The sequence below is a fragment of the Babylonia areolata genome, chromosome 26 (genome assembly GCF_041734735.1).
Source record: "Babylonia areolata isolate BAREFJ2019XMU chromosome 26, ASM4173473v1, whole genome shotgun sequence".
In the NCBI taxonomy this organism is placed as follows: domain Eukaryota; kingdom Metazoa; phylum Mollusca; class Gastropoda; order Neogastropoda; family Buccinidae; genus Babylonia; species Babylonia areolata.
Window position 1 is genome coordinate 9992405 of NC_134901.1, and position 15000 is coordinate 10007404.

The following is a 15000-nucleotide window of genomic DNA, read 5'->3' on the forward strand; positions in this document are numbered from 1 at the left end:
TAACTAAATCCACTTGTCCACGCTCATTGAAATCATTCACAGACAGTGGTTTGACAATCTCATACCTCAGCTGCGTTTCAACACAAGGCTCACAGCTGAGGATGTACATTGGTATCAAAGATCTGGGAATGTTGGCAAACTTCTCACTGACTTTCTTGTGAGTCTTCTTTTCGCTACCATGTCAGACGGCAATGCAAGAGCAATGCAAATAAATACTTTAAGAGGCATTCATGACATTGCTGTGTTGCGTTGTGTTGCGTTGCGTTGCGTTGTGTTGCGCTGTGTTGCGTTGCGTTGTGTTGTGCTGTGCTGTGCTGTGCTGTGCTGTGCTTTGCCGTGCTGTATTGTGCTGTGTTGTGTGATGTGGTGTGTTGTGTTGTGTCGTGTTGTGGTGTCTCACACACACACACACACACACACACACACACACACACACACACACACACACACACACACACACACACACATATATATAATATACATACACGTACACACATGACGTACATATACATACACAACTCTCCGACAGCCGCCACCCTTACCACCTTCACCCCTCTCCCATTCCCCCCCTCCGTACACCGAGAAAAAAAAAAAACCGCTCCATACCGCGCACACATTAGAATCAGCAATTTACAACAATAGGTTTGAGGACCATAGATTGGATCCCAGGGCTGGCAAGCATTACTTCTTATATACGAAGTACATGCATGTCCACAGGCTGATTTACTAAAATTTACCACACTGTTGTAGGGTTTTAATTGTCGTTCCGTGCAGTTTCGTATCGAAAGTACATAAGAACCGGAAACAACAACAACAACAACATGCTTGGCTTGGAAATGTCTCTGTCAGCTGTTAACTGAAACTGACACCCCCCCCCCCCCAACCCCGGCCCCCCTCCCGTCAGTTGCAAAATGAGTTTCCAACTAAGAAACTGGCTGAACTGCACGACCTTCCTGTCACGTCATAACTTGATTGGGGGGCGTTGCATTGCGTTAAAAGGGTTTGATAAACTGGGGCATGGGGGGATGTGAGGGAGAGGAGGAAGAGTGGGAGAGAGAGAGAGAGAGAGCGAGAGCGAGCAGGGGTGGATGGCGAGAGAGACAAATGCTCTCTCTCTCTCTCTCATATGCCCAAAATTTGTTTTGTCCAATGTGTCAACAATCTAAAGAAGATGAAGTTCACTTTGTGCTGTGTTGCCCAGTACTAAGAGATCTTAGAGAACAATTGATTCCAGTTAAATACTGTGAATACCTTTGCTTGTTTAGACTTATTATGTTAATGTCATCAACAAATGAAAAGACTGTCAAGGAGTTCGCTCTATATCTGTATAAAGCACTCAAAAGGAGAAGTGTATATGTTACATCATGAAGACTTTTGAATGTATGACTTCAGCATTTTACTGTATATCCCCCTTCAAAGGGGCTGTGGCCTGTATGAATAAACCATCTCAATCAATCAGTCAGTCTCTCTCTCTCTCTCTCGCTTTGAATTTTATGCCCAGTTCAAAAGAAAATTCAAGGTTGAGCCGTATGTGGACTGTAAACAGTTACGCTGTTACAAGATTGCATATGCTCAATCCAGATTTGGCTTTTCACCCATTAATTCTCATAGGTTTCGGAACCGAGCAGATTTATCCCCTCAGCAGATACTATGCCCAATGTGTAAGCTTGAAATCGAAGATGAAAACCATGTTTTGTTTGTCTGTTCAGCTTATTTTGCTTTACGCAACGAGTTCTTTCCGGTTGAGTCCGAGACTCATAATTTGCCTGCACGGATGGAAGCTGATGACGACGAGACCGTGTCAAAGCTTTCTCGCTTTCTGTATAGAGTTTTTAACTTACTCAGTACGGCCAGCCCTCTCTTCTCCTCTACATAGACCCCTCGGATGTCCAGTGGGTGTCTGAATGACCCAACATTTAGCTTCCGTCGTCAGAATTGTGGTATTCTTTGTCAACATTCACCTCTTCAGTATAAGAGCCTTCCGCTTGCAATATTTTGATGGTGGTAATTGGGGTGAAACACTGTTAACGTCGTCTCTTTCGCCGTTCGTATGGAGAGAGTTAAATTGCGCTCAGAGCGAACACGCTGAAGATGGCTTCCAAGTTGCATCGCAGCATTCCATTCTGATACTCGTGTTGTTAGTGTGAACTGTCCTGTGCTACGCTTCATGACATTGTCTGTCTACTTGAAAATGATTTTTTTTTTCTTTTTTGACGCTGAATGACATATTCCCCATTGAAATAAACCTTATGTTTTTCTTCAATAAATCATTATCATCATCATCACCATCTCTCTCTCTCTTTCTCTCTCTTTCTTTCTCGTGCTTCTCGTCATTGGCATCGTCTCTCATTCCATCTTGATGTGTACCCAGTGTTAGTGACGACGCGAAATGTTACATTCCAGAAAACTACTGGGTATGTCCAAAAGATTTAAAATCAAACTTGTTTTTCCCGGTGATTCATTACTGCGTGTGACACTTACTTTTCTTCCTGTCAAAAGCATTTGGTCTCAGAAATGTATCCACACAAAATATTTGAACGATAATGATCATTACTGTATTTAGGCTGTGCGTGTTCACATGCACATGTGTGGGTGTGCGTGCGTGCGTGCGTGCGTGCGTGTGTGTGTGTGTGTGTGTGTGTGTGTGTGTGTGTGTGTGTGTGTGTGTGTGTGTGTGTGTGTGTGTGTGCGTGCGTGCGTGTGTGTGTTCAATTCATTTAATGTCTATCCCCATAAAGTGATATTAGACAAAAAAACAAAACAAAAGCAAACAAACAAAAGAAACAGGGTGTGTGTGTGGGGGGGGGGGGGGGCGAGGGGGGGGGGGGGCGGGAGATGTGGGTGGGGGATGAGGGAGGGAGGAAAGAGGGAAAGGGTAAGGGGGAAAATCACAACATTTACAAACAATCTGGCTAAAACAATAACTTCCGAACTTTGAAAAAAAAGGATAAATCGTTTTAACAACCCAATTGGACTATCCAATGCGTGTGTGTGTGTGTGTGTGTGTGTGTGTGTGTGTGTGTGTGTGTGTGTGTGTGTGTGTGTGTGTGTGTGTGTGTGTGTGTGTGTGTGTGTGTGTGTGTGTGTGTGTGTGTGTATGTGTTAGTTCATTCGTTCGTTCGTTCTTTTGCTTAACGTCTATCCACATTTGTGATTTTAGACGAAAATCTATCATCTCCCCCACCCCACCCATGCCCTTAAATCATCACGACTTTCCCTGTTCCTCTCTCCTCAATTAGCATTAAAAAAAAAAGAAAAGAAAAAAAAAGGATATAAATAAAACAAAATAACTAGTCAACCAGTAGAATTACAACGAAGAGCCAACTGGGCACCGAAATTAAACTATTTCAAACATGTTGATTATCATGTAAGACATTTCTAATGGAAGCAGATGGAACTGCAGATTTTGTGAATGACATAGGTAAATATGGGTTTAACTGTTCACATTCATGGATGATATGTGCAAGGGAATAATTTTATTGCCGCAAATGGAAATCACATTTGAAGTATATTTTGTTTTTATGGCATCTAGTCGTAGTCTGTATACCAGACTGGTGAATCCTCTGCTACTGTGATGTCCTTTTGTTTTAAAAGAAAACATGCAGTGGCGATCAATTTTGCGCGAGTTATCGCCAGTATTTTCTTTGTCAGGGTCAGACTCCTGTTTTAGTTTATTGACATGGTTCCAGCAGGTTTTCTCCAGTAGAGAATAACCTTCTTGTAATGAATATGAATTTCGATGGCATTGTAAATGTTCATTGCGCCGTGATAGTCTAGTGGTTAGGACCTCGCGTTGTGTGTGTGTGTGTGTGTGTGTGTGTGTGTGTGTGTGTGTGTGTGTGTGTGCGTGCGTGCGTGCGCCCGCGCGCGCGTGTGTATGTATGTGTGTGTTGGTGTGAGTGCGTGCGCGCTCGCGCGCACATACACACGAGCATGCATTCAAGCAATTGGCATCTATCATTGATTTTGATGTGAATGAATTGAGAGTAACTGGAAACACAATTAATCCCACAATCCCTCTTTTTGTGTTCCAATAACCATGCTTAATTTACAGTGATGCATTTGGAGCAATTTGGTTTCACACAATCCAGATAATTGAGTAGTTGTCACCCTTTTTTCCGCTGTAACCGACATTCTTTCCCCCTTCCCACACCCACCATCCCCACCCCTCCCTCAGACACGAGCAGAACGGCCAAGTCTTAAAAGCGTTCGAGTTCTCTCTCTCTCTCTTTCTGTTTCATCCAAGTCAGTCTGGTTTCAGACCTAATCATTCATGCCACACTACACTAACATCCTTAGTTGACAAGTGGCTGACTGATATAAATAATAATAACTTTACTGGAGTCCTATTTGTAGACTTCGCAAAAGCCTTTGATGTGACTGATCATGCACTTCATCTTAAAAAACTTAGAATTTATGGCTTATCTAACAATACATTAGATCTCTTGCACTCATTTTTATCTGATAGGAAACAACTGGTGATAATTAATGGAAAAGAATCTTCTCTATTACCTATTGAATATGGCGTTCCTCAGGGTTCTGTGTTGGGTCCGATATTGTTTTCCATTTATATAAATGATCTACCTTTATTTATCACTGCATTTTGTGAACTGTTTGCTGACGATACGGCTTTACACGTTGACAATTCTAAACTCTCTGAAGTTTCCAGAACACTGCAGGTAAGTTTTAATCAGTTAACTGATTGGTCTGAACTAAACCACATGAGTTTGCATCCACAGAAAACCAAATACATGTTGATTACAACCAGACAGAAGCGTCAAACTCTTGCATCTAATTCCTCCTCCCTTTTTATAAATGGCAAAATCATTGAAGAAGTCGACAGTCACAAGATTCTTGGAGTAATTATTGATAACAACTTGACCTGGTCTGATCACATGTCAATGTTATGTAAAACTGTTTCCAAAAAGGTATATCAACTTTCTAAAATAAAACATTTTTAAAACTTACATACTCGAAAAATACTTTTTCACGCCTACATTGAATCTTATATAAACTATGCCTCAACTGTATGGGATTCAGCGAGTGATAACATCCTAAAACCACTCCTAAGTCTTCATAGGCGTGCTCTTTATTTAGTTATTCTAAAATCTTCCTCTTTATATGTTTCTGATTACACAGAACTTGATATATTGCCAATGAAAATTAAACTTAAATATAATAAAGCCATATTTATATTCAAAATATTATCAGGTTATGCCCCACCGTCTCTCATAAGTAATTTTCCAGTAAACAGTCACCGTCACACACATAAAGTAACCTTGCCTCGGCTAAGAATTGATCTTTATGAAACAAGTCTCACATACTCTGGTGGATATTTTTGGAATTCTATTTCATGTACACTTGATATAAACTCCAGTCTCAGTGTCTTCAAAAGACTATATCATAAACATCTAATGTCAGAGTTAAGTTCTATGAATCCTTGAAATTACTGAGACTGATAAACAAATGATGTATTCTCGATATCCTTGTCTATGTGTCTATCTCCTTTCCTCCCTCTCTCCTCCCTCTCTTCCTCTTTCTCTCTCTCTCAACAGTTTCCCTCTCTCTCCTTCTTCGTATCTCTTCCTCCCTTACCTTCTTCCTCCCCTCTCTCCTTCACGCATAAGCATACGATGTTATTTTGTGGAGAATTGTGTATTTTCTATGCCATTTATTTGTTCTTGTTGTTGTTGCCATGCGATGTGTATGTATTTTTTCCCTCTACCTTTTTCAGTCTTCTTGTATTTCCTAGATTAGTTTATACGGTTTCTTTATGAGGGAAGGATGAAAACAGGCCGATAAGTGCCTATTCCTTTTCCTTCAATAAAAAAAAGTTTCGATTTCGATTTCGATCTCTCTCTCTCTCTCTCTCACTGTTTGTCTCTCTCTATCTCACTCTCTGTCTGTCTCTCAGTCTCTCTCTCAATCTCTCTCTCTCTGTCTATCTGTCTGTCCCTCAGTCTCTCTCTCAATCTCTCTCTCTCTGTCTATCTGTCTGTCCCTTAGTCTCTCTCTCAATCTCTGTCTTTCTCTCAGTCTCTCTCTCAATCTCTGTCTGTCTGTCTCTCAAATTCTCTCTCTCTCTCTGTCTCTCAGTCTCTCTCTGTGTCGGTCTCCCAGTCTCACTGTTTTTCTCTCTCTGTGTCTCCCTCAGTCTCTCCATCTGTCTGTCTGTCTCTCTCAGTATCTCTCAGTCTGTCTGTCTGTCTCTCTCTGTGTCTCACCCCAGCACGCAGTATGGCTTCTGCACAAATAAAACAGAGAAATGTACATTGTATGTTTGTATGTCTCCTTCTGTCTATCTCACTTTCTCTATTTCCTCTTGCCTTCATCTCTATTCTTCCACTGTCTCTTCTTCTGCCCCAATCACTATAGTTTTTTTCTTCTTGGTATTGTGTTAATTAATTAATTAATTAATCAATTAATTAATTATTAATTAATTAATTAATTCTTTCTTTCTCCCCTTTCTGTTTGCTCTGAGGGAAGGATGTGCAACAAGCATGTCTTTGCATGCTTCAATTCCTTCAGTAATGGGAATTCAATCACTCAGTCAATCTGAATTTCTGTCTGTCTGTCTGTCTGCCTGCCTGTCTGCTCCCGTTCACACCCCCCCCCCCCCCTGTCTCTCTCCCCGACACCTCCCCTCACCACCACCCCCTCCCCCTCTCTAACCTCCGTCCATCCCTCCTCCGTCTCTCTCCCCGACACTCCCCCTCCCCCTCCACCCAACCAAGTCTTTGTCTCAAGTTCTTGAGTTGGTTGTTTCTAATGAGGTCTCCACTGAGAGAAAAAAATAGTTTGCTCTAGTGACATACATATACTGACCTGCCCTCCCTCCTTCCTCCTTCCCTGCCACCTACCCTCCACGCCCCCCCCCCCCCCCCCCCCCGTCCCCCGCCCCCCCCCCCCCCACACACACCCCTGGAGTTTCAGACATAACAAGCGACGGGCGCAATAGCCGAGTGGTTAAAGCGTTGGACTGTCAATCTGAGGGTCCCGGGTTCGAATCTCGGTGACGGCGCCTGGTGGGTAAGGGGTGGAGATTTTTACGATCTCCCAGGTCAACATATGTGCAGACCTGCTAGTGCCTGAACCCCCTTCGTGTGTATATGCAAGCAGAAGATCAAATACGCACGTTAAAGATCCTGTAATCCATGTCAGCGTTCGGTGGGTTATGGAAACAAGAACATACCCAGCATGCACACCCCCGAAAACGGAGTATGGCTGCCTACATGGCGGGGTAAAAACGGTCATACACGTAAAAAGCCCACTCGTGTGCATACGAGTGAACGCAGAAGAAGAAGAAGACATAACAAGCGCCCTTCAGGAGGGTACCCCCACCCCTCCCTTCCCTTCATCTCCCTCCTCCTCCTCTTTTGCTCACAGGATTACTGGTATTAACCCCCCACCACCCCCGAAAACGGAGTATGGCTGCCTACATGGCGGGGTAAAAACGGTCATACACGTAAAAGCCCACTCGTGTGCATACGAGTGAGCGCAGAAGAAGAAGAACCCCCCACTCTCTCATTGCTTTCTGGCCCTTTCATCCAGGAAAGCACGGGATTTATTCAATGGTTTAAAATGGAGACACCACAGAAAACGCTTTTGCTTTCTTCCACTTTTCTCTTTATTGGGCCAGTGTGTTGTGTCTGACATCCATTGGGTTGGAATCTGAAAGTCTTCTTTCTCCGCTTAGTAAAAGACGTAGGTTGCAAAGGAGACATCTCTCTCTCTCTCTCTCTCTCTCTCTCTCTCTCTCTCTATATATATATATATATATATATACACTTCACACTGTTCTTTTCATGCTGCATGCCCTGGATGCAGTTTTTACATGAGTTTTTTTCATGAGCTTTGTTAACCTTTTTGTTTTCTTTGTTGGTGTGTGTGTTGCATTTTGACATACCAGTAAACGCCCTTGATGAAGACCAGTGGTCGAAACCGGTCGGGCATGTGAGAAACTGTTCTGTTGTTTCCCTTTTTTTCTATTGTTATATATATATATATATATATATATATATATATATATAGAGAGAGAGAGAGAGAGAGAGAGAGAGAGAGAGAGAGAGAGAGAGCAACAACAGTTGGCTCTGCATGTCTTTAAAAGTTGTAATTTTAAAAGCAGCAAATTTTCGCTGTAAAAACAGCTTCTTTAGGCAAAGGTACATAAATGAAAGCTGTACAGACTGGTTGAATAGCAACCAGTGAGTAAAAGTCAGGTAAAAATCAGGTAAAACTGGGCAGGTAAAACATGCTGCATGCAAAAACAATTTCAGAATTCAACTCATTCTCCACACACATTCGTGTGTGTGTGTGTGTGTGTGTGTGTGTGTGTGTGTGTGTGTGTGTGTGTTTATACCTGCTATTTGTAATATCGTCTTGATGTATAGATACACATATATGTGTCGGTTTTTTTTCATGTGCAAAGGTATGTTATCATCATGCACTGTTGTATATGTCATGTTTCATGCAAGGCGCTTAGAGCCCATTACATGGGGAGTGTATACCATGTAAGTACTATCTTTTATCATCATTTTCTCATTACATGTGCAGTAACTTGATCCATGAGGGCACGAGACTTGCCTGCTAGCAACTCACCACAAGCCAGCTGAACCCCTCTGACCTGCCGCGGGCCATGGAATGGAGAGTTGAAAAATCTCCACATCTCCACAACACTGCTCCCCAGGTTGCCCCTGGAGACACCCAGGATGTCACCGTTAAACGCGCTCTCACACAGTGGGCCATGATGGCTGACAAGTATCCAGAAGAATCCTGCACTCATGCATCCACGTATGTATGTATTTATGTATGTATGTATGTATGTATGTATGTATGTATGTATGTGTCAACCCATCCATACATCTACCGATCTGTCTCTGTGTTTGTATGCATGTGTGTATGTGTAACATTGATATATGTGAAACTATACATGCATATCCATGATATATATATATATATATATATATATATATATATATATTTGCGTGTTTCTGTTCCACCTCTTCCCAAAATAGCCTCCCTTCCCTACCTCTTCCTTGTCTCCAGTTTCTCCAGTTTTAGAGTTACGCATGCGTGTGAATGACTGGGACTGGTGCGAAAGCGCTTTGATTTGTCTCTGCACAAGATTCAGCGCTATATAAATACCATTATTATTATTATTCTGGGGCAGCTGCTTCTGCATCTGATGTGCATCTGCCTTGGCTTCCTGTCCTCAGGTTCGATTGGCTTGGCAGAATGCAGAAGGAAGCACTCGCTGAAATGTTGACGAGAGAGATAGATAGATAGTTAGATAGATAGATAGATAGATAGATAGAGAGAGAGAGAGAGAGAGAGAGAGAGAGAGAGAGGACTCAGTACCGTTTTAACTCTCTCCATACGAACGGCGAAAGAGTTGTTAACAGCGTTTCACCCCAATTACCACCATCAAAATATTGCAAGCGGAAGGCTCTTATATTGAAGAGGTGAATGTTGACAAAGAATACCACAGTTCTGACGACGGAAGCTAAAGGTTGGGTCATTCAGACACCCACTGGACATCCGAGGGGTCTGTGTAGAAGAGAAGAGAGGACTGGCCGTACTGAGTGAGTTAATGCAAGGCCACCGACCTGTATACACGTGGTTGTTCACACCAGTATATGAAAACCAAACCTTCAGTTGGATGAATAACAACAACATTTAAAAAGAATAAACTTGATGATATAACCAAAGTAAATAACTAAGGTAAGAATAATTTAGAAACACGTCTTTTCATCTAAGATTGAGAGCTTTCTGTTCATTTTGAAACGCACAAAAAAAAAATATTGCTGCATTCTTGTCACAATGCTGTTCACACACACACACACACACACACACACACACACACACACACACACAGACACACACACACACACACACACACACACACACAGAGGGGGAAGAAAGGAAGAAGTGGTGAAGGGGAGAGAAAGAGAGAGAGAGAGGGAGACAGAGGGGATGGGAAGGGGTAGTGAGAGAGAGAGAGAAGAGAGAGAAGAGAGAGAGAGGGCCAAAGACAGAGACAGAGAGAACAGAGAGAGAAAGGGAGGGAGAAAAGTAGAGGCAGGAAGCAAGGGATGAGAGAGAGAGAGAGAGAGAGAGAGAGAGAGAGAGAGAGAGAGAGAGAGAGAGAGAGAGAGAGAGAGAGAGAGAGAGAGAGGCTTGTGCCTTGCATATGTATAAAAAAAAGATCAAACATTGACCTTTCGTCGTTATGATCCACTCTCCCGCTATGCATATGAACGTCGCCTCACAAACACAACACACACAAACACCTACTCACCCACCCACACACATCACTCCCTACCCACCCACCCACCCCCATGCATCACCCCACCCACCCACCCACCCCCACATCACCCCACCCACCACCCACTCACCCCCACATCACCCTTACCCACCACCCACCCACCCACCCCCACATCACCCTTACCCACCACCCACCCACCTACACACATCACTCCCCACCCACCCCCACGCATCACCCCAACCACCCACACATCACTATTCCACCACCCACCCACCCAAATACATCACTCCCCACTCACCCACACACCCACCCGCACGCATCACCCCCACCCACCACCCACCCACACACATCACTCCCCCCCACCCCCCACCCCCACCCCCCCACGCATCACCGCCACCCACCCACCAAACCACACACATCACCCTCACCCACCACCCCCACACACATCACCCCCCACCCACTCACCAACACACCCACCCACATCACCCCCGACCCACACACCCACACACATCAGCCCCCACTCACCATCCACCCACACGCATCACCCCCAACCCACCCACCCAAACACAGTCCCACCTCGATGTAGTTTCGAATCAGTAATCCTTGGGCTCCCAGACAGCCTGTCATGAATCATCCCAAATCGCTACAGTTCCAGATGGCGCGGAAGAAACATCACCCACCATTGATTTTGAGCCTCCTTCTTTTCCCGAATCTGAATCAAACTAAGCAAACGACCCGTTCCAACTAATGCCCTAAAACCCGGATTTCCTGATTTATCTCTTGCTGTTGAAAGGAATACCAAGTATGACAAGTCCTCTGGCTGTTTCTCCACGGATTCTGGCACCGGACAGCCTTCCCTCGTCCGCCTGTTGTGTAGCACGTGCATCGACCGTCAGATCCAGTTCCTCAGTGACACTGGCTGACCCAAAAATAAATTCACTCACACACACACACACACACACCCACACACCCACACACACAGACACAGACACAGACACACACACACACACACACACACACACACACACACACACACAGACGCGCTTGTTAAGCATCTCAATGCAGACATGTAGGCACACTGCACGTAAAATGACCACTCCAACCTTATTGATATATCCGCTCAGGTGTCTGCATTTCCCGTTCTTTAAAACAACGTTTCCATGGCATCCGACGACAACGTTGAACAGGTATACCCAGAACAACGCCTTCGAGGAAAGCTCGAACATTTTCAGCACTCTGGAACTGCCTTCCTCTCAGTAGTGGCTTGTCCAAAGGGGAAATGAACCAGCACGAGGGGACAAATCGAGAGAGTGAAACAGAATCAGAAACAGATACAGAGTTTCAGTGTCGGGCTTGGTTGGAGAAGACAGATCTAACGAGAGATAGTTTTGCCCATCACTTCCCAATGGCCTGCCCAAATGTGCGTCATATTGTCACGTGACACTGTTCATGAATATTCATTAAAAAAAGAAAGAAGTATCACTCGCCCTGGCGGTGCCATAATTATTCTCCCATGACCACGGTGACCTTTCCATGGTGCATGCAGACAAGCGTCAAGAGCGAGACTTAGCACGGCCTCTGAGCACGCACACAGTCCATTAGACCGTCTGTGTCAGTGTGCTTGTTTTTCATCATGACAGACCGCTGAGTCAGGGGGAGGGGTGCGGCAAGTGGGGCGAGGGGGTTGGGGGGAAGGGGGCGGTGCGGCGGGGGGAGAGGGGGGAAGGGCGAGAAGGGGGAGGAAATTTGTTCAATGTCCCGTCACACACGTCGGTGACGGAGGACATTTCGTTCGAGTATTCATGTGGAGTGGAGTGATGGCCCAGAGGTAACGCGTCCGCCTAGGAAACGAGAGAATCTGAGTGCGGTGGTTCGAATCACGGCTCAGCCGCTGATATTTTCTCCGCCTCCACTAGACCTTGAGTGGTGGTCTGGACGCTAGTCATTCGGATGAGACGATAAACCGAGATCCCGTGTGCAGCATGCACTTAGCGCACGTGAAAGAACCCACGGCAACAAAAGGGTTGTTCCTGGCAAAATTCTGAAGATAAATCCACTTCGATAGGAAAAACAAATAAAAACCTGCACGCAGGAAAAAATACAAAAAAAGGGTGACGCTGTAGTGTAGCAACGCGCTCTTCCTGAGGAGAGCAGCCCCAATTTCAAACAGAGAAATCTGTTGTGATACACACACACACACACACACACACACACACACACACACACACTCACACTCACGCACTCACACACACACGAGCGGTAACGCACGGACATCTTTCTCTCGCGCCATCCCTTGACGCTAAGTGGAGGCCAGTTCCTTGGAGGACCTGTCAAACATGGCTGGGAAACAGAGCACCCAGTGCATATCGCCCGTCTCCAAAAGTGCTGAGTTATTGTCTTTTTGTTGGTTTTATTTTTGGTCATTTGTTTGCTTGTTCATTTATTTCGTGGTGTTTTTCTTCTTCTTTTTTTTGTGTTTTTTTTTGGAGGGGGGGGGGGGGGGGGGGGGCAGGGGGGAGGGGGGGGTGGTGGTTGGGGGGGGGGGGGGGTACGGGGTGGGGGGGGGGGGGTTGCTGGTTCGTTTCGATTTATCTGCTGATTACCTGGAGATGCGCGCGGTAGACGGGGGGAAGCGTGGGTAGTGTGTGTGTGTGTGTGTGTGTGTGTGTGTGTGTGTGCGCGTGCGTGTGTGCGTGTGTGTGTGTGTGTGTGTGTGTGTGTGTGTGTGTGTGCGTGTGTGTGTGTGCGTGTGTGTGTGTGCGTGCGTGCGTGCGTGCGTGTGTGTGTGTGTGTGTGTGTGTGTATTGGGGGGTGTTGCATGTATATGCGTGTATATATATATGTGTGCGTGCGCGCGTGCTCTTGCGTATGTGTAAAACACGGTTCTTTTAACATGGACGATAAATGCTAGCACATTTGTTTTTATATGTTACATGTTGTGGGTGCAACACAGGTAGTTTCAATTTCAGTTTCTCAAGGAATCGTCACTGCGTTCGGAAAAATCCATATAGGCTACACCATATCTCCTAGGCAGATGGCTGACCAGCAGCATAAGCTAAGGCCCTAGCCAAGCTTTGACTGCTTATATGTGTATATGTGTTCCTATCATAGTGGATTTTTTTTTCTTCAGAACTTGGCCACAGGACAACACGTATGTTGCCCAGGGATCTTTTTTCAGTGCGCCAAGTGCGTGCTGCACACGGGGGGCCACGACGGTTTATCGTCTGATACAAATGACTAGACGCTCAGTCTTGATTTTCCAGTCAAACTTGGGAGAAAGGATGGGAGCAGGATTCGAACTCAGATCCTCATGGACATGGTATTGGCAGTGTCTTATCCATTCCGCCAACTTCCTCCTTCACTGATGGTGCGATGATGTCAACTTGTGTTCTCTCCCCTCCCCTCCCCCCTCCTTTTCCTTCTCTTCCCCCCTCCTCCCCTCTCCTCCCCACATCCATCTCTTTGTTCTCACCTTTCTTCTTCTTTTTTTTTCTTTTTTTTTCTTTCTTCCTTTCTGTCTTTCTTCCTTGTTTTGTTTTGTTTTTATCTTTTCTTTCTGTCGTTTTTGTCAGTTTTCCTTTTTTTTTTTTGTTTTCTTTCTTTCCATTGAAAAAAAAATTCTTTCTTTCTTTTATTGTCGATCTTTCTTTCTTTCTTTCTTGTCTTTATCTTTTCGTGTGTTTTTTTCTCTCTTTATTTCCTTTTTTTTCCATTCCTTTTTTTTGATTATCTTCCTCCTCTCCCTGTTGTACTGAGAATATGTTGCTTTGCGAGTTTTATGCATTGTTTTTTTTATGACGTTAATGATTCTGTTTTATGTTTCTACTCCTTTTTATGTACTTTCTTGCTTCCCTTTAGGTACTGGATTGTAAAGCGTTTGAATTATAGCGCGATATAAAAACAAATTATTATTATTATTATTATCATCATTATTATTATTCCTGTTATATTGTTTTGTTTCTCCTTGTTCCTTCGCCCCTCCGATTCTTTTTTTTTTTTTCATTTGCTTTTGTTTTTTCTTCCTTCATTGGTGTTTCCTTCCTTTCTTCCCTTCTTTTTCTGCTTCATCCTCTAATCCCTTGTCCGTATATATGTGCGTGTGTGAAATATAGTTCCCAAGTGTGCTTTATTTTGTTGTTTTTACGACGGGGTTTTCCCCGTGCAGGCTAAAAGCTCCGAAATGTCGTGTCTCCCAGCGAGCCTTGTAGCTTTTTATATTCAGGGAGTCGTGATAGATAGATGGAGGGATGGATGGAGAGAGGGTATGCAAGTTTTCTGATGTACCATGGACGTTCGTGAAAGTATATGGGCTTGTATTTATCATTCTCTCTGTCTCTTCTCTCTCTCTCTCATTCAATATCTATCTATCTATCTATATGTATATACATAGTACTCCACTCCAAGGCAACGAAACAAGCGCTACGAAAGCAGAATGGAGGAAGCCCACATCTACAAGACTGAGAAGTATGCTAGTTTAGCCAGCAGCCTGAGAGAATCTGGCTTCCAAGCCAAAGTCCTCGCCATAGAGATTGGTGCAAGAGGGTTTGTGAGCGCATCTCTCTACAGCCTCATGAAACAGCTGTCGATTTCTGTCAGAGAGAGGACACAGGCTCTCAAGGCGATGGCTGAAACAGCAGAAAGGAGTTCCAGTTGGATCTGGTTGAGGAGGAATGAAAGTAAACTTCATGAGGATTAAGTTTTCCCTACTTAAACTAGGCGTACGATGGCTCAGTGGT

At 44.5% G+C, this 15000-nt stretch overlaps 1 protein-coding gene across 1 annotated transcript in view; it reads right to left on the minus strand.

The window, feature by feature from the left end:
• The window catches only part of LOC143300778 (sex peptide receptor-like), a 93587-nt gene that overhangs the window by 22707 nt on the left and 55880 nt on the right, over window positions 1–15000 (minus strand). The window contains exon 6 of the mRNA XM_076614707.1: window positions 8546–8693. Within this exon, the coding sequence (XP_076470822.1) occupies window positions 8546–8693 (148 nt within the window). The remainder of the gene's footprint in view (window positions 1–8545; window positions 8694–15000) is intronic.